At 40.2% G+C, this 25,731-nt stretch overlaps 1 protein-coding gene across 1 annotated transcript in view; it reads right to left on the bottom strand.

The window, feature by feature from the left end:
- Positions 1 to 25,731, bottom strand: part of Itch (itchy E3 ubiquitin protein ligase) — an 86,962-nt gene that overhangs the window by 14,920 nt on the left and 46,311 nt on the right. Inside the window, exons 11-21 of the mRNA XM_051143571.1 lie at positions 24,306 to 24,480; positions 20,679 to 20,748; positions 18,528 to 18,612; positions 14,249 to 14,377; positions 11,429 to 11,501; positions 10,259 to 10,330; positions 6,943 to 7,031; positions 4,268 to 4,427; positions 3,356 to 3,489; positions 2,892 to 3,032; positions 421 to 541 (exon numbers count right to left, since the gene is read on the bottom strand). Coding sequence (XP_050999528.1) covers positions 421 to 541; positions 2,892 to 3,032; positions 3,356 to 3,489; positions 4,268 to 4,427; positions 6,943 to 7,031; positions 10,259 to 10,330; positions 11,429 to 11,501; positions 14,249 to 14,377; positions 18,528 to 18,612; positions 20,679 to 20,748; positions 24,306 to 24,480 — 1,249 coding nt within the window. The remainder of the gene's footprint in view (positions 1 to 420; positions 542 to 2,891; positions 3,033 to 3,355; positions 3,490 to 4,267; positions 4,428 to 6,942; positions 7,032 to 10,258; positions 10,331 to 11,428; positions 11,502 to 14,248; positions 14,378 to 18,527; positions 18,613 to 20,678; positions 20,749 to 24,305; positions 24,481 to 25,731) is intronic.

Here is a 25,731-nt window from a genome sequence, read left to right as displayed (position 1 = left end):
GGACAGTTTCCGTGCATGCTGTAACACTGAGGGAAATAGGTTACTGAGATGTAGAAAAACCTTAATAACAAGACTTTTTAAAAAGAGGGTTAAAAAAAAATTATTCATTTATTTTATGTGTAGGGATGTTTGTTGGGTGTATGTATTTGTGTACCACTTGAGAGCCTAGTACGCTCAGATCTGGGAACCGAACTCAGGACCTCTGGAAGAGCAGGAAGTGCTCATGACTTCTGAGCCACCTCTCCAGCCCCAACAATACTTAAAAAAAAAAAAAAAAAAGGTAGTGCTCTTTTTTGTTTTAGTATAAATTAAGGGCATTTCAAACATCTGCTAGCAAAATAATACAAATACCACTGGAAATATGAAAACAATGATTTAAAAACAGATACTAACATGCTGGAATAAAGAAAAATGAATTACCTCTAATTCCTTTGCATCAAAATATTGCAAATATTGCTGGGGAAGAATTTCATTAAAGCCCTCAAAGAAAGCTTGTGTCTGTTCTTCGACACCCCGAGACAGTCTCCACTCAGCTACCATTCTGGCAAATAAGAATGGGAACTGTATCAGAAAGTTGAGATTTTACTTCTAAGTTTTGCATGTAAAATTAAAATGTAAACTTTATTATGAAAACCTGAAATATATAGAAAAGTAGAGAGGCATGAACTTATTTTATTTAAAAGATGATGTCACAACACAGCCCAGGCTACCGTATAACTCGCCTGGAGCCCAGGCTGGCCTCAAGCTGGAGGCAGCCCTCATGCCTGAGCCTCCCCATGGCTGGGACAGCAGCTTCACACACACCACCACGTCACAGTCGAAAAGAAATTGTTTTGAGGGAACTACTTTTTATTTAAGTTTTTCTAGACAGGGTTTCTCTGTGTAGCCTTGGCTGTTCTGGATTCACTTTGTAGACCAGGCTGGCCTCGAACTCACAGTGATCCACCTGCCTCTGGGATTAAAGGTGTGCACTACCGCACCCGGCCCTAAGGGAACTACTTTCCTTAAACTATTCTTTTCCCCCCCAAAATTGTAGTCAACTCTTTGTTACATACATCTCTCAACAATTAAAACCATATAAAATATTATTTTGTTTCAGAATATTTTCTTTAAAATATTTTTAACAAGTAAACAAATGTGTACATTTTAGGCGTCTGAATTCTTGACAATAACTAAGCCAACAACAGGAGCACATATACGCACAAGACAGACCACATACCGACCACATTTCAAATCATGTTCTCTGACCACAATAGTATCAAGTTAGAAAAGGAAAAAAAAAAAAAAAAAAAAAAATTGAGTCAAGTTGGTTGATTTTATTTGGGGCTCATTGCTTTGGTTTTCATCTATCTGACCTATCTATCACTCACGGCTCCTCCAGCCCTACCCCAAGCAAGGGCCCACTGAGCTTTGCTTGTTTCAGGCAGACTCTTGCTCGTAGCTCAAGCTTGCATTGCATCAGCTCTACAGCCAAAGATGATTTTGAATGCTGTCCCTCTGCCTAACATGTGCTGGGACCGCAGATTTATGCCACAATGCCTGGAGCAAATTATACTTCTTACAAAACAGAAAAGAAACAAGTTTTACAAATGTATCTAATTATACTTTTTTAAATGGCTGGTTATTTATCAGCAAATAGTAACTGATAACTAAAGCTATGCATTCTTAGTGTTGAAAGGAACACCCAGCACAGGCCCACAAACTGGGCCTCAGGCTGTAGATTTCTAAGAATTACTGCAGTAGGCTAAGCATGAAGATATGAGTACCTAGAAGGCATGAATGGACTGACCAATGTGAACCAATGCAAATGTGAACAAGTGTGAACCAATGCAAAGCATTAACAGGATACACCACGGGCTGGAGAGATGGCTCAGTGGTTAAGAGCACTATCTGCTCTTCCAGAGGTCCTTAGTTCAATTCCCAGCAACCACATGGTAGCTCACAACCATCTATAATGAGACCAGGTGCCCTCTTCTGGCCTGCAGCGGTACATGCAGATTAGATCACTCATATACATAAAAAAGAGGATATATCACAACCATTATTTTATTTAAAAACTTTAACCACATCTACAGTACTCCCATGAGAATCTTATAAACATTTGAGATTCCTTTTTCATCACCATGTTATATGCCATAGCGTTACAAAACCGCTATGTACAATAAGACATCCACGCTAGGAGTGGTGGTACACACCTTTAATCTCACACTGGGGAAAGCAGAGGCAGGTTTGAGACCAACCTGATCTGCATAACAAGTTCCAAAACACCCATGGCTACACAGACCCTATCTCAAGATAAGTGAGTAAATAAATAAATAAATGAAATGATTCACCATGACTTTCTACCTTTAAAATACTATTTTTAGACTGACACTAGAAATTAGATATAACTGTTTACATAAAAACTATTAACATGCCAGGCGGTGGTGGTGCACGCCTTTACTCCCAGCACTTGGGAAGCAGAGGCAGACGGATCTCCATGAGTTCAAGGCCAGCCTGGACTACAGAGCAAGTTCCAGGACAGTCAGAGCTGTTACACAGAGAAACTCTGTCTTGAAAACACAAAAACAAACAAACAAAAAAATGATTAACATAAAACAAATATTTTAAAAATACTACCCATTACTATTATTAGACAATTATTGACAAAAAAAAAAAGCTAAACGTTACCAAGGAAACATTGTCTCTTTCTCTAAAAGAGATGAATATTTATTTTTATTTGTGTATAGGTTGTATATGCCATGTGAGTGCCCACAGAGGACAAAAAAGTGTTGGGAACCCCAGATGGGAGTTACGGATGGGCTGGGAACCAAACCTGGGTCCTCTGGAAGATCAGCAGACACTCTTCGCGGCTGAGCCACCCCCAGGGCTGCTCCCTCACTCTCACTTACCTGATGTATTCCTCCTTATTTTCTTCTGTCACAAGAATATTGCCACCATTGGGTTTCAAATCATGACTCTTAATTTCACCTAGAATTTCTTTATCAACAGAGAAGTACATTTCCAAGCCACATTCTTCGATATTGTTTTCTCTGCACAAATGAAATTAGCATTATTTGTTTCATATATATTTTTTTTCAATCATAATTCAAAAGTTTTAATTAAATTCAACTTCTGAATTTAAGTAATAAGCCTTCAACTATAACATCTAATCCAAATAAGTTGGATTATAATCACATTACCTAAGACCTTGAATGCACTTCTATAAAGTTTATGATATTGAACAATGGGAAAGGTTTGATGTGTATATCCTTTAAATTCAATAAAACAATGACATGACTATAGTGTGGAAGAGCTTACTAGCACCATATAAAGCACAGACGATATTTTAATAAATATATTTTTAAAAACTTACTTAACCCAGATGAGAGAATTGTAAAATTCTGGATCAATAGATTCTAAGTCCTTAAGTCCAACTGGTTTGTTCAAGATACGTTTATAGAATGGTAAAGAAAACCCGGTATCTATGAATTTCCCATGGAACAGAGCCTATACAGAAAGAAAGCAATACCACTTAAAGTATCTGTATAAAAGCCATTAGACATCAAAATACCAAATAAATTCTCCATGCAAAAAAAAAAATGTTGAGGTTGCACATGCCTTTAATGGCAGACTCCACGGCCAAGGTAGGCAGGTGTATGAACTGGAGGCCAACCTGGTCTACACAGTGATACCCAAGCCAGCCAAGGTTATAAAATGAGATAGTTACTGCCTCAAAAAACAAAACAAGCAGAAAAACAAATCACACAGAGAAAATACACACACACACACACACACACACACACACACACACACACACACACACACGGAGAACTCACTTCCCCTAAACCTTTCTAACTGGAGAGATGGCTCAGCAATTAAGAGAATTAGTTACAGGGGATCTGATGCCTTCTTCTGGCCTCTGTGCCAGACAGTACACAGACATGTTACAAGTAGAACATTCATATACATAAAAATACAAAATATTAAAAATAATTTTAAGAGTCAAAAGTTATCCTTTGGCTGCTCTTCCAAAGGATCCAGGTTCATTTCCCAGCACCCACATGGGGGCTCATTATTGTCCATAACTCCAGTCCCAGAAGGTCTTATTTCATGGCCTCTTCTGCCCTCTACAGGCACTGGGAATGCATGTGGAGTACAAGCATGCATGTAGGCAAAACACCCAGACAGAGAAATAAAGAACAAAGAAAAAAGCATGACCTGCTATAATACACAAAAATGTAGTACTGCTGAATTAGTAAACACACAGTTCTGTACCTGTACTTACCATGGCAATAAATCTGCCAATAAAACGGAAGTATTTCAGGTGGTCTGGATTGATGTAAGAAGCGGGGTTTATCTGCAGGCAGTAGTTATCCTTCCCTGCATATTCAAACAGGCAATACATTGGGTTCAACACTTCATGTGACAAAAGAAAGAACCATTCTCTGAAATCAAAAGAAAACTCAGGATGAAAAATCTTGTAGGTAACCATGTCAACAGATCACAGAGCAGCATTACAGAGCTGTCGGGAACTGAGGTGCTGTTTCTTGATTCTGTTCAAACTCACATTATGTTAAATAGACTATTTATATGTTTTTAAATTTCAAGTAATCTAAGATATCATTAACTTTAAAGACCCTTACTTCATTGCCCACTAAAATTTTTCTAGTCATAATCATAATACACACTTTAACTTCAAAATGTGAAAATTGTTAAGAGTTGATAAAGTTTTATACACAGGCAAGTTTAAAATTCACTCTTGGCCCAGGCAAGCAACTACTATGCCACCTTCAGACAAGTCCAGCAGCGTACTCAGGGAGAGCCACTAGGGCAGCCATCTCATCCTCACAGAGGAAGTTCTTATTCCAGGCTCTTTACTGTTAGAGAATTGCCCAAGAAATAAAATGCTTATTTTATTCTTGCTCTTTGTGTGTTTGCGTGTGAGTGCTCTGAGTGTGCATGACCATGCACATGCGGCTCATAGCTGCCTGTCACTGTCATCCAAGAGATCTGGTACCATCCTGTGACCTCTTTAAGCACTGCAATCACATGCATAATCACCACCCCCAGCGCACACACACAGAATTATAAACAAATTCTTTTATTGCTATTGTTTTCGAAACAGGGTTTCTCTGTGTAGCCCTGGTTCTCCAGCAACTCCCTTTGTAGAAAATTGGCCTTGAACTCAGAGATCTGCCTGCCTCTGCCTCCTGAGTGCTGGAATTATAGGTGTGCACCACCTCCTCTCAGCTTACAAATAAAATCTTAAATAAAATTAAAAAGGGGTAACTAGTAAGATGTACTCACCAGTTAGTAAGCACACAAAGATTAAGGTTCTAAACTCACTCACTAAAAACCAGTATTTCAGCCAGGCACGGTAGTGTGCACATTTATTCTCAGTACTTAAAACAGAGTGAGGAGGATCTCGCCAAGTTCAAGGCCAGCCTGGTCTACATAGAGACTTCCAGAACAGCCTGAGCTACTCATAGAGACCCTGTCTCAAAAAACAGACAGTAGTATTTCAGAGGCTGGAGAGATGGCTCAGTGGTTAACAACACTGGCTGCTCTTGCAGAGGACCTGGTTCAGTTCTCACAACTATTTGTAACTCCAGTTCCAGGAGACCAAAGGCCCATTTTTGGTTCCATAGAAATACATGCTACATATACATACACACAGGCAAGCATACATACACATAAATAAAAATAAATATTTTTTAAAAACCATCAGAGGCTGGATAGATGGCTCAGTGGTCAAGAACACACCATCTATAACTCCAGTTCCAGGGAACCAAACCCTCTTCTGACCTTCAAGGGCACTAGGCACATACATATATACAGGCAAAATACTTGGGCACATAAAATAAAGCTAAAGAATTTTTAAAAAACAAAATAAAAGGCCCAAACTATGTATTTCTATACTTCATAATAGTCCTAGAAATATGTATTTGCTCAAAATAATAAAAATATTCAAGTTAAGTTTTTACTCCAAAATAACTTGCCTTTCCACATTGCTACTGCTTTGTAATTTATTTTGTTTTATTTGACAAAGGATCTCATGTAGCCCAGGCTGGCTTTAAATGCCCTCTGTAGCCCAAGCTAGCCTTGAACTCCTGACCCTCCCACTTCTCCCTTCCAAGTGTTCAGATAAGTCATGTGCCACCACATCCAGTTTAAAGTTTATTATCTATTTTTAAATATTTGGGTTTCCTTAATTTTTATTTATTGTCATTGCATGCATGCTGCAAGTGTGTGTAGGTATGTGCACATAACAGCACGCAAAGGCTACAGCGTATATGTGGAGGGTACACGCACATTACACTTTGGGAATTGGTTTCTCTCCTCCTGTAGGTTTTGGGAGCCACACTCAAGTTGCCAGGGTTGTGTGGAAACCAATTCTATCCATCGAGCTATCTTGTAGCCCTAGTTTAAAATTTTAATGCGGTATAAAATTCTCACAAAATAAGCAAAGCTACTACCGCTTGCTCAAGGATGTCTTCTAGTCTAAACAGATGCTCCAGAGTGAGTGGAGCAGAGCAGATCTTCAGCTCTCTTACAGCATCTGTTCTCAACACTGAGTCAGTGCTAAGCTCTGTCATCATTAGTAACACTCCAGCAAGGAGGAAATGGCTTCATCACTACAGGGCTTTAAGTCATCCATGGAACAGACAGGAGTTGGCTGACTGACACTGGTGAATCCCTAGGTTTTACCATCTATAGAATTCTACACCACAGGGTCACTCTGAGAAGCAGAGGAACGGTGTGGGCACAATCAGCTACTATGTTTAGGAAGCAGGCACCGCGTTGGTGTCTGTGGAAGCTCTGGAGTTGCAGCAGGGTAAACTACAGTGGCTTCCTATGTGCCATTTTCCTGAAACACAAGACTGGGAAAGCACCGTGAACAAGGTGTAATGGTACCTTTGGAGGAAAGGAACTAAGTTCTGAGTGTTCATATATCACTACCTTGCTACTCCTCCATAATCTAAGCCTTCTTCTCCTGGGAAAATCACCCACAAACGTCTTCTCAGATCTTGCGGGCTGAAGCTCATTATCTGCAAGACAACAGAGTGAGAGAACCTGTGACCGCGTCTGTGGAAACATGGCTCCAGCTCCACCTGAGTAGTACTTAGAGCAGTTAACACGGCACATACAGACACACACTAGTACAGCTTCATACACTCACTCTAGGCACGCATATTTTTAAATACTTTATATACTTCTTTAGGAAACTTAGGAAATTGTTCTCTCAACTGTGCAGTGTACAGAGTAGCTCTGGGCACAGTCAGAGACTAGGTAGCGTTTTCTTCCCTGCTGTCAGTCAGGTAGGGCTGGTCAGGTTTGGTTTTGTTTCATGGTCAAAGGATACATAATAGCTCACTGACTAACAGTGGCTGCAGAGAGAACTCACTTGTCTTTGGAAACACACAGTAGGAATCTGTAATTACACAGAAAAACTACCACCTTGACTCTCACAATGGGTGATTAACAGTGTCACCTTCAGATGTGAGAGGCAGCAGCATAACAGAGCTACAGTATACAGGTCAATTTATTTCTCCCTCAGTTAAACTATTTAATTACTTCTCCTTAAGAAAAACCTACAGGGGCCTACAGACCGACAGTCTAATATAATATCTGTACTTTATCATGTGATAAGAATAAACTGTTAACACTTGAGTATCAAAAGAGGATCAGTAAGTTCTCTCCGTTCCCTAAGAAACAGAAACAGAAACAGACTCCCCCCTTCAGGAATTCACATGCTACTCACACAGCAGCAGCCAGGAGTAACACCAAGTTCCACGGTGATGACTGACGTGCATGTTTATGATAAAACCCGACAAGTGCCATAAGCTAGGCACGCAGCCACACAGCTGAAAGATGTCACTAGGCTACAAGCAGCTGGAATAAGTCTCCTTAACAAGTGCTAATGTTGACATGTTTTTTTCTTCTGAACTTTGGACCATAAACAATTGTACTATGCTAATAAAAAAAAAACTATTTATTTATTTATTTGGTTTTTTGAGACAGGGTTTCTCTGGCTGTCCTGGACTCACTTTGTAGACCAGGCTGGCCTTGAACTCACAGGAATCCACCTGCCTCTGCTTCCCAAGTGCTGGGTTTAAAAAAAACAAACAAACAAACAAAAAACCATTTAAAGCAATTTTATCTAACATCTTTGAAGAAAATCTGTTGCTAACTTATATCTTATTTTGATATCAGATTTATTTCCTTTAAGCAATCATAGTCTCTCTTACATTATAACTCTCTATTTATTTGGTGGATGCCAAATCCAAGGTGGCAGCTGTGAATGATTTAGCACTCTGCAAAGGCCTCTAAGATGTAAGAGCGCAAGGATAAGGGGCTCATTGCATCATGGTTTGCATCTTGTCACTACAGCTACCAGGGAGTTATAACCCAAGCGGGGAAAAGGTTCAAAGGACACTGACTACTCAGTGACAAGGAGTACTCATGAGGATTAAGATTAGAAATGATTCCAGGCTGGGCTGAGAATTGCCATGGAGACTGTTAGGTCAGAGGTAGGGCAAAGGCAAGATGGTCTGGACCAAGACCTGGAGCCTGTGCTTTCAAAGCCTTTGCAAAACACTGGACAAAGCCAGATCCCAAAGTGATCACTGGACCTAAGACCCACCTACTGGGCCCCGAACTCAGCAAATAAATCTATAACCCCAGCACCTCACCATCACACTACAACCCCCTCTCCCCCTTTTAAGAAGTCCCTACTCCAGCCCAGCCTTGGGACTTCATTGATCCCTTCCTGTGAGACCTGTGAACCCACCTGAGAGATGCCCCCCAACAAGCCTGCCTTTTTACTATAAAATTGGCTCCATTCGACTTACTATGTCACTGGAGAAGCTACTCAGAGACATCTATCAGGCCACGGGTATAAACCTAACTCTCAAGTGCCTCAGCTCATCTCTCTGTTCCTAGACAGCAGGGTGGCAGCTGCCTTTTCTCTCTAATGTTAGTAACGCAGCTTCCATCAGGAAACCAACAAAACTCTTCTTCAGGTGCACAGGCTGCTCAGGCTAGTGCTTCCGACCTCGTCCCCTCTGCACACAGCTCAGTGCCTCTGAAGCTACCACACTATGTTGCAGTAGCTTGAAGATCATCATTTCCACATCGAGAAACAGGACAAAGGTGAGCAAGATGTTTTAAAGAAAATTCCCAACGCAGGTTGTTTTAATATTTTAACACACTCTAATACGTAATTGAGGCTGGCTTGATAGTGATATCTACAGTATAAAGGTAAATAGTGAACTAAGTCATTCACTGATGGGAAATGAAAGCTTTATTGACTACTGAATATTCATCTACCATCTTTTAGATGTTGTTACCAATGGCTAATTTCTTTCCAACTTAAAATCATTAGTTCTAGAAGAAACAGATGTTTACCATAAAAAAATAATACAAAAGCATAAAAACAAAAATCTACCCCTTTGTCTCTACTCTTCGCATTGTTCACATGGCTATTTCCAGAGCTTTGTCTAGTGACAGATGATGTTTCTCCCTATACCTCTTATTTCAGATCACACACAATAGCTTAGACACAGAAGTTGAAACTCACTATCACTCTTACACTGAAAAGCAGAAAACACTGCACAGAGCACTCACATATCCCTAACTGCACAGCACTAAGATAGTTGGTAATGAAGTTAAACTGAAAAGTTCAAAAATAGGGGCTGGGGAGTTGGCTCAGGGGGTAAAGTGCTTCCTGTGCCAGCATAAAGAGCTAAGGTCAAATCCCCAGCAACTCACATAGGAACCTGGTGTGACACTGCCTGTCTGTAAACCCAGCACCATAGGGGCAAAGACAGACAGACAGATCCTAAGGGTTTGCTGGCAGCTGGTCTAGCTCAAATGTCAGCTCCAGGGTCAGTGAAGAATCCTGCCTCAAAATACAAGGCAGACAGCGACGAAGCCAGGCACCTGAAGTACACCTCTGGCCTCCACACTTGCACACACAGGCAGACATAACTACACACATACATACACACATGTAAATTCCAAACTCAAAAGTTCTAAATCAGTGGTTCTCAACCTTCCTAATGCAGCGACTGACTCTTCAATACAGTTCCTCATGTCATGGTGACCCCAACCATAAAATTTTTTTTTTTGCTATTGTTATGAATCATAATCTAAACATCTGTGTTTTCTGATCATTTTAGGTGACCCCTGTGAAAGAGTCATTCAACACCCCAAAGGGGTCTCAACCCACTGGTCTAAACTATTTTGATCAAACCACCAGTAAAAGAGACCATACCTGTTGAAAGGAATCCTCAAACAATGTTTTTCTTGTCACTGTGATCTTTATATGCTGTGGCATGGCCAATTGCTGAAATGTAAGAATGATTTAAGTCAACTCTCACCATTAAAATGGCCTAGCAAAAAAAAGGAGGAAAGTTTTACATCTTTGTTAATAAAAACAGACTTTGAATATGAATTGATACCCATGATTGCCAACACATCTGTCAGCATGCATGCTGATTCTTTGAGATATGAAGAAAATCAGATCTTGTATGTAAAGTGCTTATTTAATGACTCAAGTCTTTGATTTTCAAATTTTAATTCAGAATTGTTTCCTAGTTAATTATAAGAATTTAAACTTAAATATTTAACATACTTTTATAATTGCATTTGTTTTATTTAGAGCCCCACAGAAGACATTAGTCATTTATTTAGACATCAGAAAAAAAAAAACATTGAATTATAAGTATAAAAATATGTTTGTAAGTATACATGTACTTATCAAAGACACCTCTATCAAACACTAGACACATGGAATTCTGCATGAAACCAACACCCATAATGACAGCATTCAGGAGGCTGAGGCAGGAGGATTTGAGTGTGGGCTATTTAGATTGTCCTGTCTCAAAAACAAAACACACACACACGCGCGCGCGCGCGCACACACACACACACACACACACACCCCACTAGACAGGAAAGCAGCCAATTGCAATTTGTATATCAGAAAACATTTTGTTTCAATATGCAACTTGAAAATAATAGTTACTCTCAGTGTGGTGGCATAGGCTTTAATCCCAGCACTTAGGAGGCAGACGCAGGTAGACTGCTGTAAGTTCAAGGCCAGCCTGGTCTACAAAGAGTGTTTTAGGACAGCCAGGGATACACAGAGAAACCCTGTCACAAAAACAAAAGAGAACAACAAAACAAAAACAAACAAACAAAACCTGAAAATAATAGGTACTGAAGAAAAAAGTGATAATATTTTCTTATTCAAATGATTTCTAGCTTAATCATTTGGACAACAGAAGACACAATTGCCTAATTGATAAATATTATTTCATTTTCCTGAAAATGGATGCCCCCAATGCTTCACACCTTTGTTAATGCATATTTTCAGAACTGCTGTGTAACATAAGCAATGTAAGAACGGAAAGAGACACAGAGACAAAGAGCCAACACTAACCTGACACCAGAACCGGAAATACTGAACCTTTGCCTTGAAGTCCCGAACATAGGCTATTTGGGGTCCATTGTCTCTGAAGAATAAAGATTAGCAAGAAGTATTCGACGGTTTGTAAAAGCAGTGACACCCTACCCTCACTCCCACCCTAGTTGCCACCCACTACCCAGCAGACAAAAAGAATAGCACCCACCAGAGCATATTCCCAACACAACTTTTTTCTCTTCTTTTTTTGAATGTTTCCTAAGAACTATTCATAAGTAAAATCTTGTTGAAAGCAATACTGGGGGTGCTTTTTATTATGTGCAGGTGAGTCTGACAGAGCTGGATAAAAAGAGGTCCTACATAAGAGTGTTACCCTTTTCAGTAGGCACTACTTTATCTTTTGCCCTTAAGTGAGACTCATGGTCAACCAGCAAGAACTAAAGAAGAGACATTCCCCAGGGCACAGTGACTGCAGGTCTGGCTAATGAGCTCTAACTAAAGTGCTGTAGGAGGCTTTCAGCAAGTCAGTTTTAAGAAGCAAAGATACCAGTCATGAGTTTTGCTGTACCCCACTTACAGTGTGGCCTCTCTCCACATGACAAGCACAATGGGGGTGGGAACCATGCTCCAGGGCTGCAGAGCAGGAGCAAGTCCAGATCACTGGGGCATTCGTGTTAACTGTGTTTCAATGTACAGTTACATCTCATTTTGTACCCTGCAATCCTGAAAATTTACCAGTTCTAGTAGTTTTCTCTGTATTCCTTACACTTTTCCCATGTAGGAGTCTTCTCTGTGTGAAAGACAGACTGCCTTACTCCCCCTCCTCTGCTCTGTCTCGTGCCTCTTTACTCTTGGTTGCCAATATAATGCTGAGTGGCAGCAATGATGATAAACATCTTTGATTTTATGGAGTAATTATTTCATCATTAAACATGACGCTGGCTGAGGCTTTTGTAAGTGAGAATGTTTGCAAGGCAGGTGAAAGTAGATCATAAAATTGCTTCGTATTTCATCAAAAGCTTTTACTGAATGATACGATATTTTGAAAGGTTCATTTATCTGTATGTATATGAGTCTTGGCCTGGCCTGTACATATGTCTGTGCACCATGTGAATGACCGTTGTCCAGTGAGGCAGAAAAGGACACTGGACACCCTGAATTTACAGATGGTTGTTAGCCATCACGTGTATGCCAGAAACTGAACCAGAGTCCTCTCCAAGAGCAGCAAGTGCCCTTAACTACTGAGGGACTGCTCCAGCCCTGATCATAGGATTCTTCTCCTCTAGTCTGTTTTTATGGTGAGTTACAGCATTAGTTTTAATTTTATCTGGGGAAGGAGGGTGTGCCAGAGAAGGCTAGAAGAGGGCACTGAGTCTCTTGGAGCTTGAGTTACATGTGGTTAAGATTGCAGGCATGCATCTTCATCTGGCCTACATTATTTTTAAATATTACAGAGGAAAATACTATTTGAATATGTTATTATTGTTGTAAGGCTTTCTGTTGTATGCACCCAAACCTAATTATAACTAAAATGAGTAGTAACATAATTTACTTATAATTTATTTCCACATCTAAATTATCTCTATATCTTCATTAGTGCTCAATTGTGCTGATCTCTCAGTTTCTGCTATAAACACACATGCTTAAGTATAAAACAGTCAATAAAATATTAGCAAAAGGATTTTGGCAGAATATTAATGGATTGATGTTTGAATCTTTTATATCATGTGGAATTTACTGTTAGGATATAAAGATAGTCCAACATATAAAATCATGTAACAATCATGTATCAACATAGCAATAAAGAGGGCTAGAGAGATGGTGGCTCAGTGGTTAACAACACTTACTGTCCTATCACAGCTGAGGTGCTTTACAAATGTCTGTAAGTGCAGCTCCAAGGGCTCTGACACCCCCTTCCATCCTTTATTGGCACATGCACACACATATACATATACACACACACAGACACACAAAAATTTTTTTTAGACAGAATCTTCCTATGTAGCTTTGACTGGCCTAGAACTAGCTATATAAACCAGGCTGGCCTTGAACTCACAGAAATCTACTTGCTTCTGCCTCCCAAGTGCTGGCATTAAAGATTTGAAACACCGTACTGGTACATCTACAAGAGTGTACATAACATACAGTCGAGGTATGGCGCAGTCACGCAGGCTTGGGAGAGCATAATCTTCAATGATGCATTTCTCACATTGTCCTGAGGAACTCAGGCCAGCATATGAAGAACTCCCAAGCTGAGCAGGCTTGTTTGCTTGAGTTCCCAAGTTCCCACGATGATGGGACATCTTTTTAATGCCAGCAGGAGCAGAGCTGGGTAATCTCTGTGAGTTTAAGGCCAGCCTGGTCTATAGAGTGAGTTCCAGGCCACCAGGGCTCAACAGCAAGACTCTGTTTCAAAAAGCAACAACAACAACAAAATCTGTCCCCCTGCAAAAACAAAACAACAACAAAAAACCCTCATAAAATGTGATAAAAAAAAAAAAAAAAAACCGAACAACAACAAAAAAACTCTAAATAATGTAATTTAAAAATGAGCAAATGCCAGATTGTAGTGGTGTGTTTCTTTAATCTCAGAACACTGGAAGCAGAGGTAGGCAAATCTCTATTACTGGCCAGCCTAGTTTACCGAGTAAGTTCTAGGCCAATCAGGGCTACACCCTGCCCTACCTGCAACCAAAAAAAAAAAAAAAAAAAAAGGTTCAGTGTAGAGACCTATGGATAAGCCACCTCAAGTACAACTTTGTCTTTGCTAACTGAAATCTTTTGTGAAAATTCAATAAATTAGTTGTGCTTTTGATTTATATTGTTTAGAAAACTTACAGAGCAGATTTTCCTGTACGTGGATCTATATAAGTAGTTGTTCTTCTATTGTGGTCCACAAAATAAGGAATTCCATCCACTGTGAATCTCATTTCCCAGCCTTCTGGTAAGGGCTTTTCATTTAATTGACTGTAAAATACAGAGAAAAACATAAACAAAAGCTATTAAAGACTTGCTTCTTTGCCAAATACAGAAACTAAAAAATACCCATAAACAGAATAAAATCTTTTAGAAAATACACATGGTCCTGTATTTTCAGGTATATAATAGAGATCTCTATTTGGATAGTCTACAAGCACATTAAAGTCACCATCAACATTAAAAATCAATCATCACAATATTATTGGCCTATGTTTTCCGAACTACTTAGTAACTCAGTTAAAATGGCCATGATACCTAAGCTTGCCCATTCTGCCTGCCTTTCAGGTCTTTATACTCCCCCTTCTGTCTGATTCCCACCATTACTCTGGCTTTCATATCTACACTTTCCTAACAGCTGCCTCTGTGGTTCTGCTGCTCCTACAAAGAACCCTGTGGACAGAGCCCTTCTTCTTTTTTTTTTTTTTTTTTCGAGACAGGGTTTCTCTGTGTAGCCTTGGCCATCCTGGACTCACTTTGTAGACCAGGCTGGCCTCGAACTCACAGCGACCCGCCTGCCTCTGCCTCCCGAGTGCTGGGATTAAAGGCGTGCACCACCACGCCCGGCTCAGAGCCCTTCTTAAAACAGATCTCTCCATCAATTCCATTTCTCTTTAGACTCCTTCCCAGGAACCCCGAGACTTCACAGCACATAGACACTGATCACTGTCCCACACAAATTACATCTGTCACAGTTCTGAATGACATCTTTCCCTATGGACAAGTATGTTTTGTCTGTTAAGGTAACTTAAAAGTTCTTTATGAAATATTCATATTGACTTCCTTAACGTGTATATTTATACCTTGAGAACTCTGGGCAACCTTCTTTAAAACTTCAGCTTCTTTAACCGTAAAACAGCCAGGTGAGATGACACATGCCTTTTACTCCAAAACTCAGGAGGCAGAGGCAGGTGAATCTCTGAATTTCAGGGCAGCCTGGTCTACACAGTGAGTTTACAGGATAGCTTGGTCTACATACTGAAATCCTGTCTAAAACAAACACGCAAACCCTCCTCAAAACAAAAACAAAAATAAAAACACCCCACCCAAACTGGAAGCAACATGTCGGCAATACTAAGTGAACTAACTGGGCTACTTAAAAAGCCAAGAAGAGAATATGTAGGTGAGGTGCGCTGGGGAGAACCCGGGCGTGGTGGCGCATGCCTGTAACCGCAGCAGTCGGGAGGCAGAGAGGCAGGCGGATCGCTGTGAGTTCGAGGTCAGCCTGATCTACAAAGCGAGTTCCAGAACAGCTAAGGCAAAGAAAACCCTGTTTCGAAAACAAACAAACAAACAAACAAACAAACAGCACTGGAGAGAATTAGAGAAGGGAGTGGTGGGGGTGGGTGGGTAAGATCAAGATGCACTGTGCACATATATACAATCTCAAAAGATACATACAAATATTAAACAATCAAGACAACACTATGTAATAAGACTATATGAGAAATGAGTAAGAAAACGGTCTGGCATAAAGAAAGTCTTCCAATGGTGTTATCACTCTACTACTGCAAATTTGTTCCTTCTATTCTGAGCTCTCCAAGTACTCCCTCTGTAATGCTGGCACATCATCGTCATCATCGTCCCTCAAGTTGTATGTTGGCAAAACGTTCTGCCCTGCAACTACTACATGACATTTAGAGCCTTAACTAGATTACAAATCAATAGTGACTTATATAAGTAACCTGTTATATAGCCAAATAACTGATGTATTTGCATAAATATTAAAATACATTCTAGTAAACTTAAGAATTTACTGTCCTTTTTAGACATAAAGGCAACCAGACTTCTCAGTTGTTTGGCTAAAATAAATGCAACTTCTATCCATGTGTTCATTGCTTTGTTTCTTTCTTTTCTTTTGAGATAGTGTCTACTGTGTGCTGGTCTTGAACTCACCATTAGTCTAGCACCCTTGAACTTCTGACCCTCCTGCCTCCACTTCTCATGTGCTGGACTTACAAGCTTGTTCTACCAATGAGGTTCTTCAGATCAAAACCAGGGCTTCACCCATGCAAACAACACTGTACCAAGTGAGCTACATCCTCACCTCCCTCCCCTGCCTTTATGGCTTCAAGTTTCATATCTAATGGGCTTGGTATGAGGAAGCATTAGAAATATGTAAGTTTTCATCACAAAGGAAGAAAAGCAGGGATTTGGTTGGAGGTTTTAAGGTCCCTACTATCGAGAAACACTACTAGTTTGAATTGTTGTTTTCCTCAAATGTACTTTAGAAGGATAAAGTCCTATATTCAGAAACACATTGCCTTAAATTACATTTTACAAACTATTAAAATAGTAAGAATATTTGGTCATATTTATATAACTCAATACAAATGTCAGGGAAGACTACCAAAAATATAAAAAGATATCTCACTTCCATTGTGGTTACAGCTGCTAGATAAGCTCAATAAACAGCTGTCTTAAAAACAGAATAAATTAAATTGGTGTATAATATTGACGAATTATTCCATGCTATTCCAACAATCGATTAATGCACTAAAGGTGCATAAGTACCTCTTTTTAAATAAAGTATTTTAAATGAGTGAACTAGATAGAACTTGGCTATTTGTGATGTCTCATGAAATGATTCTAATTTAAGCTCTAAAACTTTTATCAAGATCCAAAAAGGAACAACAGTAGCAACAAGTTACAAAAAGTGACATGCTCAGCCCTGTCTTTAAAGAGCACATTCCCCCTCCCTGACCCGGGGACTTGGGCACGTCAGACACGCACTGTGAGCCTCACTGAGCTTTCGGTCCAGCCCAGAGGCAGGTCACTGGGGAATCAAAGTGTTATTTCCTCTCCAGCTCTTCATATTCTCCTTTTGAAATTAAACATATTTACGTTAATGCAATAGTAGTATAAAAGGGTGGATTTGCTGGTACTTAGGAACAGGTATTTTGAATGTAAGCTACTGAAACAGGAGTCATGAATTTGTATCATGAGGAATTAATCATGCCTAGAAAAGGCTGGTCTTGTCTTCAACTGCTCGACAGTGATGTGTTGGTGGGGATGTGCCCGTCAGGAATGCCCTCCTTTGCCTGCAGGCTCTGACCCCTGGGCATGGGGCACATTGCCGCAGCTCCTCCCTGGCCACATTTACAGGTGGCCATGCTCCTCTCTCCGTTAGCTACAGGATTTGGAGCCCTCACTCTCTCTCAGTCTATCTTCCTTCTACTGACAATATAACTCAGGGATTGTAGTGTTTTCAGTCTATCTTCCTTCTACTGACAATACAACTCAGGGATTCTAGTGTTTTCAGTCTATCTTCCTTCTACTGACAATACAACTCAGGAATTCTAGTGTTTTCAGTCTATCTTCCTTCTACTGACAATATAACTCAGGGATTCTAGTGTTTTCAGTCTATCTTCCTTCTACTGACAATATAACTCAGGGATTCTAGTGTTTTCTGTTGTTCTCAGACACCGGTTCACCAAGCAGTCCAAGGTAGCCTGGAACTCAATCTTCCAAGTCTCCTGAATGCTTGGATTACAGATGTACACTACCATTAGTGCCCCACTTACACTTAAGAGTAGTTGTTTAAAAATTTGTAGGCAGATGTTTGAAGTGAGAAAGGTGTAAGAAACATGCCCGAACTTGTGGTCAATATGTAACTGACATTTTGCCAGATTCCTTGAAGAATGGAAGCGTCTAGTAGTTCTAATATTACACACACTCTGTTATGCTCCTTCCAAAGGCCTGTCTGTAAGTCCTAGTGACCAACACCCCATAAAATGGCCTTATTTGGAACAGGACCACTATAGATGTACTAAGATAAATCCATACTGAAATATGGGGGGGGGGGGTGTCACATCCTATAGGACTGATGTTTGCGTAAAAGAAGAAATTGGAACAAAAATGTGTATATAAAAGAAACCTATGTGAAGACTAAAACACTGCTGACACAATCCAGAGAACTATAAATTAGCAGAAGCAAGGCATGGTGACGCACAACCTTTCATTCCAGCACTTTAAGTAGAGGCAAACAGATCTTTGTGCGTTTGAGGACATCCTGGGCTACAGAGTAAGTTCAAGGGCAACCTGGACTACATGGAGAAAGCTTGCCTCAGAAAGTAAAACAAGGAGGAAGAGGAAGAGGAGGAGCAGGAGGCAGGGGCCATACAGACACTGAAGTGCTTACCCTTGACTTCTGGGGTCTTCCCACTGCGTAATCCGAGTGTTGTGGTTGACAAAGTACACTCTGCCGTTGCTGTCAGTTCTCTTCTCTTTATTAAACAAAATGTAAAATACAATGTTATTGTTGAAAACTAGTCTTTCCCCCTCAAACTAAGACAAACATAAGCTGGCCCTGCCCAGTCATTAACTACACTGATTTGTAGTTTCTACATAACATCACCCACACTCGGCGTATGGCGGCGCTGAGCGTAAGCCTTTCCGCCATCTCACTCGGCGTATGGCGGCACTGAGCGTAAGCCTTTCCGCCATCTCACTAGGCGTATGGTGGCGCTGAGCATAAGCCTTTCCGCCATCTCACTGGCCTGCTCACACATTTGAGAAGTGAAGTTATGAACTGGTATTTCTGGACCAGAAGAGATGTCTTAGCACTTAGGAGCACTTATGCTCTTCTAGAGAACCCAAGGTCAGTTCCCAGAACCCACACCAGATAGTGCAGGGCACCTGAGACCTCTGGCCTCTGAGGGTTCCTGCACTCATGTGCACGTAGCCAAATACAGACCCACATACCGATAGATAATTAAACAATAAAACTTGAAAAAAAATTTAAATAAAAAAGTTTCTAAGAAGCTAAAAAGATTTAATTCTTATTGTCCAGTCTGTACCACCTTCCAGCTATTTCACTGTTCACAAATGTGTGTTAAAGTAGGTGTGAACCAAGGTCTATGAGTACTAAATAAGCAATTTTATGCCTGAGACACTCCCTTAGCTCAACCTCACAGAGACGCAGGACAGCCTTGTAAGAAAGCTTTTCTATAACGAGAGCACAGCCCATAGTTCAAGCTTCTGAGACCAATAGGTGATTTTTCCTATAGCTGCTTCACAAGAGTAAAAATGGTCTGTTAATAATCATCATCATAAAAATGAGTCCAAGTTCTTCTGCCATAAATGAAAGCTGAGGGCTGGAGAAATGGCTCAGTGGTTAAGAGCACAGCCTACTGAGTTCAGTTCCTGGAACCATGTGGTGGTTCACAGCTGCCTGTAACTCCAGTTCCAAATCTGAAGCCCTTTTCTGTGGGCACCAGGTATGCCCATGGTACACATATGCAGGCAAAACAGCCATACACATAAAATAAAAGTAAGTCTTAGAAAACAAATAAACTGAGGGTGGGGTATAAATATATACCCATCAACTATACACACATGGAACAATTATAGCAACAAAGCATACAATCTATGTCTAGGAATGTAATCTGACAGTAAAGCTCAACTGCAAAGCGCCACAGCCCCGTTCTAAAGCACTCTGTTTTGTTTTCTATCACCCACACACTGACTGCTCCACTACTCTAACCATCAAAAGACTTCACCTCCAGACTCCCAGGCTTTGGTGAAGGCAGAAACAACTTTTAGTTGTCCTCTCTTTGTTACAAAATAATAATGACAAGTTCTAAGTACAACCTAAGAATTACATATATACATACATACACCTTCATACATACATACATACATACACACACACACACACCTTCACTCAGAGAAGTGGTTTGCTTTGTTCTGTTTCTTGTTGAGTGGACAGGGTTGCTTACATGCCAAGTGGATGGGGACATGATATGCATGTGTAAGCACAGTTATGCACATGCACATGGAGCCCAGAGACAACCTCAGGTGTGTTTCTTCTCAGGTACTGTCTATATCCCCCTTGTTTTTTGAGCAAGAGTCTCTCACTTGATTTAGCTGCCTGATCACCCAGAGAACTGTAGGCATCCTCTCAGGTGTCTCCCGCTCAGAGACCCTGAGGAGTGAACTCAGGTCCTCACACATGTACAGCAAGCACTGTACTATCTCTCTGCCTTTATTTGTTTGTTTGAGTCAGGGTTTCCAGTATAGTTCAGGGTTTTAAACTCAGTGTGTAGCCAAGGCTGGCCCAGAATTCCTGATATTTTTTTTTTTTCTTTCTGTCCCCTCCCCCAGGGTTTCTCTGTGTAGCCTTGGCTGTCCTGGACTCTCTTTATAGATCAGGCTGGCCTCAAACTACAGCAATCCTCCTGCTTCTGCCTCTCTGAGTGCTGGGACCACAGGTGTGAGCCACTGCACCTGGCTTCTAGTCCTAATTTTCTAAATAACAGATTTTTTAAAATTAAAAAACTGATATGCTTACCCCATCCAGGGGGCAAAGGACCAAGGGGATCAAATTCTTTGTTTTGTGATGTAGCAAATAAATCTTGATTCTATAAAGAATAAAAATAAATAAATAATTTAACAAAAATAATTCATAACATAAACACATCATTTCAGAACAAATGTAGTATAAATTCCAATATGCCTTCCCTGCCATATAAAATATAGCATATTCTTACAGAATTCACATCTTAGAAAAGCTTTATACAGTAACAACATACTTTATTTTGGCTAAAAAAAAAAAAATGCCTTTGAAAACCATATGTAGTATTATCTAACACTTATAATTATTTAATATTTTTAGTACATAAATATATAAATTCTCACCTATAAATTACTAAGCTTTTCCTTGTGCTATAATTTTTTCTCTACAAATAACATAAAAATTATAGAATCATATGCACCCCGTCCTCACCAACACAGTTACAAACCAAAACCTGATTCATAAGAAAGCTGAGAAAAATCTTACATATAAGAGAAACACAAAACAGATGCAAGAGAACTGGGAGTAGAAAGACAACAAAATGCCCCAAGGCAATTAAGTATGTATCTATTTCACATAAAAGGTAAATGAGTCCTGGTGAGATTAAATAGTTCATTTAAAATTACTCAAAGTTACTTTGGAACCAGGAAACAGATGTATCTGATTACAAAGCCATTGGAGATTCATGTGGAACTAGGGTTGAAAGCAGCAGGCAAGTTAAGGAGCCACACCTAGAAAAAAGTGCTTATAATAACTTAAGACAGAAACTGAAATGTAAAACAGAACAGACCTAAAAAGAAAAAAAGATGAAGGGGGTGGGAGAGAGAGAGAGACAGAGACAGACAGACACACACACAGAGAGACAGAGAGACAGACAGAGAAACAGAGAGAGAGAAAGAGAGAAAGAAGAAGGAGGAGGAGGAGGAGAGGGAGGAAGGAGAAGGATGGGGAGGAAGAAGAGGAGGGAAGAAGGAAGGAAAAGGAAAGCATATGACTGGCACAGGCTTATAATTCCAACTGTTCAGAAGGCTTAGCCATGAAGATCTCAAGGTGAAGGCCAGCCTAGGAATTTAGTGAAACCATGTCTCAAAATAAAATGTAAAAAGGCTAGGACAGCCAGGACAGCAGAGAAGAGCAGCACAGTGGGTCTGCACGACCCCATGGCAGTGGGCTCTAACAAGGACAGAAGGCGATGAAGAATGGGAGCACATGATTTGGGGGTATATGTGGCTTTGTGCCCTATGAGCAGTGCGCCATGTCACTACTAAGACAAGTTCCTAGGGCCAAGTAACCCCTCAAGCTCAAGAAGAAAGGGGAGGCGGAGCAGTGGGCAGGTACATGCATGCCCAGAGGGCATGTGAGGAATATGGTGTTGGCTGCCAACAAGCCCTAAGTCTACCTATCCCCTCCCTCAATGAACACCCCCTCTACTCTCTCCCTCTCTCATGCCGGTGTGTGGGTGCACGCATATACATCCACAGCCCGCCCCCCCAACACACACAAAAGAAACAAAAACCTCATTCTCCCTTTAAGCCACTAGGAAAGGGAATACAGTGACATGCTTCCATAAGAAATGATGGGAAAACACTTAAAAGAATGAAAGGTGTCGCCATCAGAACCAAGGAGTGAAGATACGACTGCTGATAAAGGTAAATTTGTCCCCATCAAGTAAGTGGTTACTAATGATGAGATCCAAGAAAAAGGCAGTGAAGGCTGGAGAGATGGCTAACGGCTAGGAACACAGACTACTCTTGCAGAGGACCCGGGTACTGTTGCCAGCTTCCACATGACAGATTTACACCCAGCTGTAATTCCAGTCCCATGGGATGTGACGCCCTCTTCAGACACTGCGAACACTGCGTGCATGTGGTGCACAGTCATACATTCAGGCACTCATATACATAAAATAAAAATAAAAACCTTAAACAAACAAAAAGAAGCAGAGAAGAAAATGGAGGCAGGGTAATGTCTGAGAAGAAAAGCAAAGAAGTTTGACTCTGGTGCATTCTAAAGGGAGGAGAACATGCCTCTGCAGAGCTGCTGTTCTTTGGTTTAAGTTCTACTGCAACAAATCCATTTATTTCAGCCTGGACTATTTTACTTTTCTCAGAGATGGAACTGATACTTTATAACTTGAGGCTGTAAAATTCTCAGCAGCAGATCCCACAGCAACTAAAGCACTGATATATTCTCTATTATTTATCACTATTTTTACACTCTTAGTCTGAAGGAAAATATGTATCTAATCTACTTGGTTTTTGTTTTCTTTTTATTTTTTTAGTCTACCCCGACACCACCCTGCCCCACCCCAGACAAAGTCTCACTACACAAGTAGCCTGGAGCCTGGCCTGACCTGGAACTCACAATGTAGGCCATAATAGCCTAGAAGTCAGAGATCCAACTCCCCCTGCCTCCTGAGTGCTGGAATTAAAGCCATGTAACACCATGTCTAGCTAATTTTGTTTGTTTGTTTTTTGTTTTTAATCAGTTTCTTAAGATGTCTGGACTGGCTTTGAACTCTTTGTTTGTTTGGTTTTTTTGTTTTCTGGGGCTTTTTTTATTTGGTTTGGTTTGGGTTTTAGTTTTTCAAGACAGGGTTTTTCTGTGTTGTCCTGGTTGTTGTGGACTCACTTTGTAGACCAGGCTGGCCTGCCTGGAAATCACAAAATGCCTCCCAAGTGCACAGCCCTGGCCTTGAACTCTTGAACTCAAGTGAGCCATCAGCCTCCACTTCCCAATGCTACAGATGTACAGGGTAACAGATGAGCACCATCACATCCAGCTTTATAGAGTATAAACATATGTAAAATGTATTACTAAGAGAAATAAAAGCTCTTCAGTAGGGCAGCACACCAAAAAATGTATTCAGAAAGCTGGGCGTGGTGGCACATGCCGAAGGGGGAAGAATGTTCAGTAAGCTTTATCAGTAAATGTTAACAAGTGACTCACTCCACTGTCAATTGTCTGTAACTCCTTAAAAGTTAGGCTCCCTGAGAATTAAGCCTTCAAATTTTCTAGTAAGATATAGGCAACTCTACATTTAGAATTGTTTTATTTCTTTTCAAATTTTTGTGTTCATTTTTATTAATCTTTTTGTTTCTTTGGTTTTAGTTTTGGGGTGTTCATTTCTTTGTTTTTTTCAAGGCAGGGCTTCTTTGTGCTTGGCTGTCCTGACTCACTTCGGAGATCTGCCTGGCTCTGCTTCCCCGAGTGCTGGGATTACAAGCATGCACTACCGTGCCCGGCCATTTTTATTAATCTTTTCTCCATGAGTTTTAAATGGCTCTTCTTTTTTTTTTTTTTTAAGATTTATTTATTTATTATGTATACAGCATTCTGCCTGCAGGCCAGAAGAGATGGTGGTGAGCTGGGAATTGAACTCATGACCTTTGGAAGAGCAGTCAGTGCTCTTAACCTCTGAGCCATCTCTCCAGCCCCATGGCTCTTATTTTTAACACTAAAGAAAAAGACAGAATGTACGACAAGATCAACACCTACCTATGGCAGCAACTGGCGTGCTGTCCTTCTGTCTCCTTTTACTGCTTTATATGACACATGCAGGCAATTTTTAATCACTGAAGATGTTATCAGTTACAATAATCAACAAATCAACAGGCTGCTTACCCCATAGATAAACCTCTGGTTAAACTGCTGCATTGCTCCCTGAAGCTGACTTCGCTGGAGCTGCCACTGCTCATAGTTGCGGACAGACTCCAATGTCGGCCTCTGCCACGTTGTGGTTCTTGTGAAGTGATCAACATAATAAATACGTCCCATGTTGTCCACACGCCGTTCCCAGCTAAACCAGAGAGTAAGAGCTAATTTAAGAAATGCTTGCGAAAATCATGTAAGACTTGCTGCCTTGAGAAACTACTAGGTATTTTTCTCTTTGTACAGAGGACCAAATCCAGGACCTTACACATAGAGGTCAAGCTCTAAAACTGGGCTACATCCTTGGCTCTTTCTGATCTACCTGCAATCAATCATTCATTCATATTTATAAACTGAACTTCAATGCCTCTAAACTTTTGTCTTTTAAAAGTCTGTAATATGTATCAGTGAGGTTTTAAAAAATGTAATATATATTCAAAGAGTAAGCCTCAAAGGAAAAAGTTGATTTTTTTTAACCCACTGGCCTTTAAACTCCTGCAAACATCATAGAAGACATCAGTTGTATACAGGATTTTTTATAGATATAAAAGAAGTTATACCTTTTTATTTATTTGTAATAAAATAACTTTAAAATAAAAAAGTTTTCTCTTCCAAATATTTCATAACATAAGCCTACTATATAGAATTACTAAGGGTGTGTGTGTGTGTGTGTGTGTGTGTAAAGATTCTCATGGTGGAAACAAATTAACACTATTTCCAACATTACTATGGCTAGAGTTCCTCATTAACACTTAATGTGATTATCTGCTAATTTAGTAAGTCAAAGCATACCGCTCAGGTATGTATTTTTCTAAGGGTTAGTTATTATTAGTTAATATCTAGCAAGGTTAATATTTTTCTAAAGATTTTTATTTATATCTCTGTGTGTGTATGTGCATGTGTGCTGGTAAACACAGAGGTCAGAAGAGGTAATGGATGCCCTGGAGCTAAAGTTATAGGCAGTTGTAAACTGCCTCCTGTGAATGCTCAGAAACACTCACAACCCCTAAAAGAACACAAACACTGAGTCGCTGAGCTGCTTTCAGCTTCAGAGTAGATGCTACACATTCTCTTTGAGTTAAAAAAATATTTTCTGCTGGGCAGTGGTGGCACACACCTTTAATCCCAACACTTGGGAGGCAGAGGCAGGAGGATCACATGAGTTCGAGGCCCGCCTGGTCTACAAGGCGAGTCTAGGTTAGCCAGGGTTACACAGAGAAACCCCGTCATAAAAAACCAAACCAAACCAAACCAAACCAAACAAAAAAACTTTCAATTTTATATAACACATTAAATGTTTAATACCATGTTATCAACACGTCCTTAACTTTCTCAACCATTTGCAATGATTTTAACATATATTAATTTTGATAATAGAGACTTTATCTTAATATATAAT

The sequence above is a fragment of the Acomys russatus genome, chromosome 4, assembly GCF_903995435.1.
Source record: "Acomys russatus chromosome 4, mAcoRus1.1, whole genome shotgun sequence".
NCBI classification, from domain to species: Eukaryota; Metazoa; Chordata; class Mammalia; order Rodentia; family Muridae; genus Acomys; species Acomys russatus.
The sequence above is the reverse complement of the archived record's forward strand: the minus strand, read 5'-3'. Positions and strand labels throughout refer to the sequence as shown.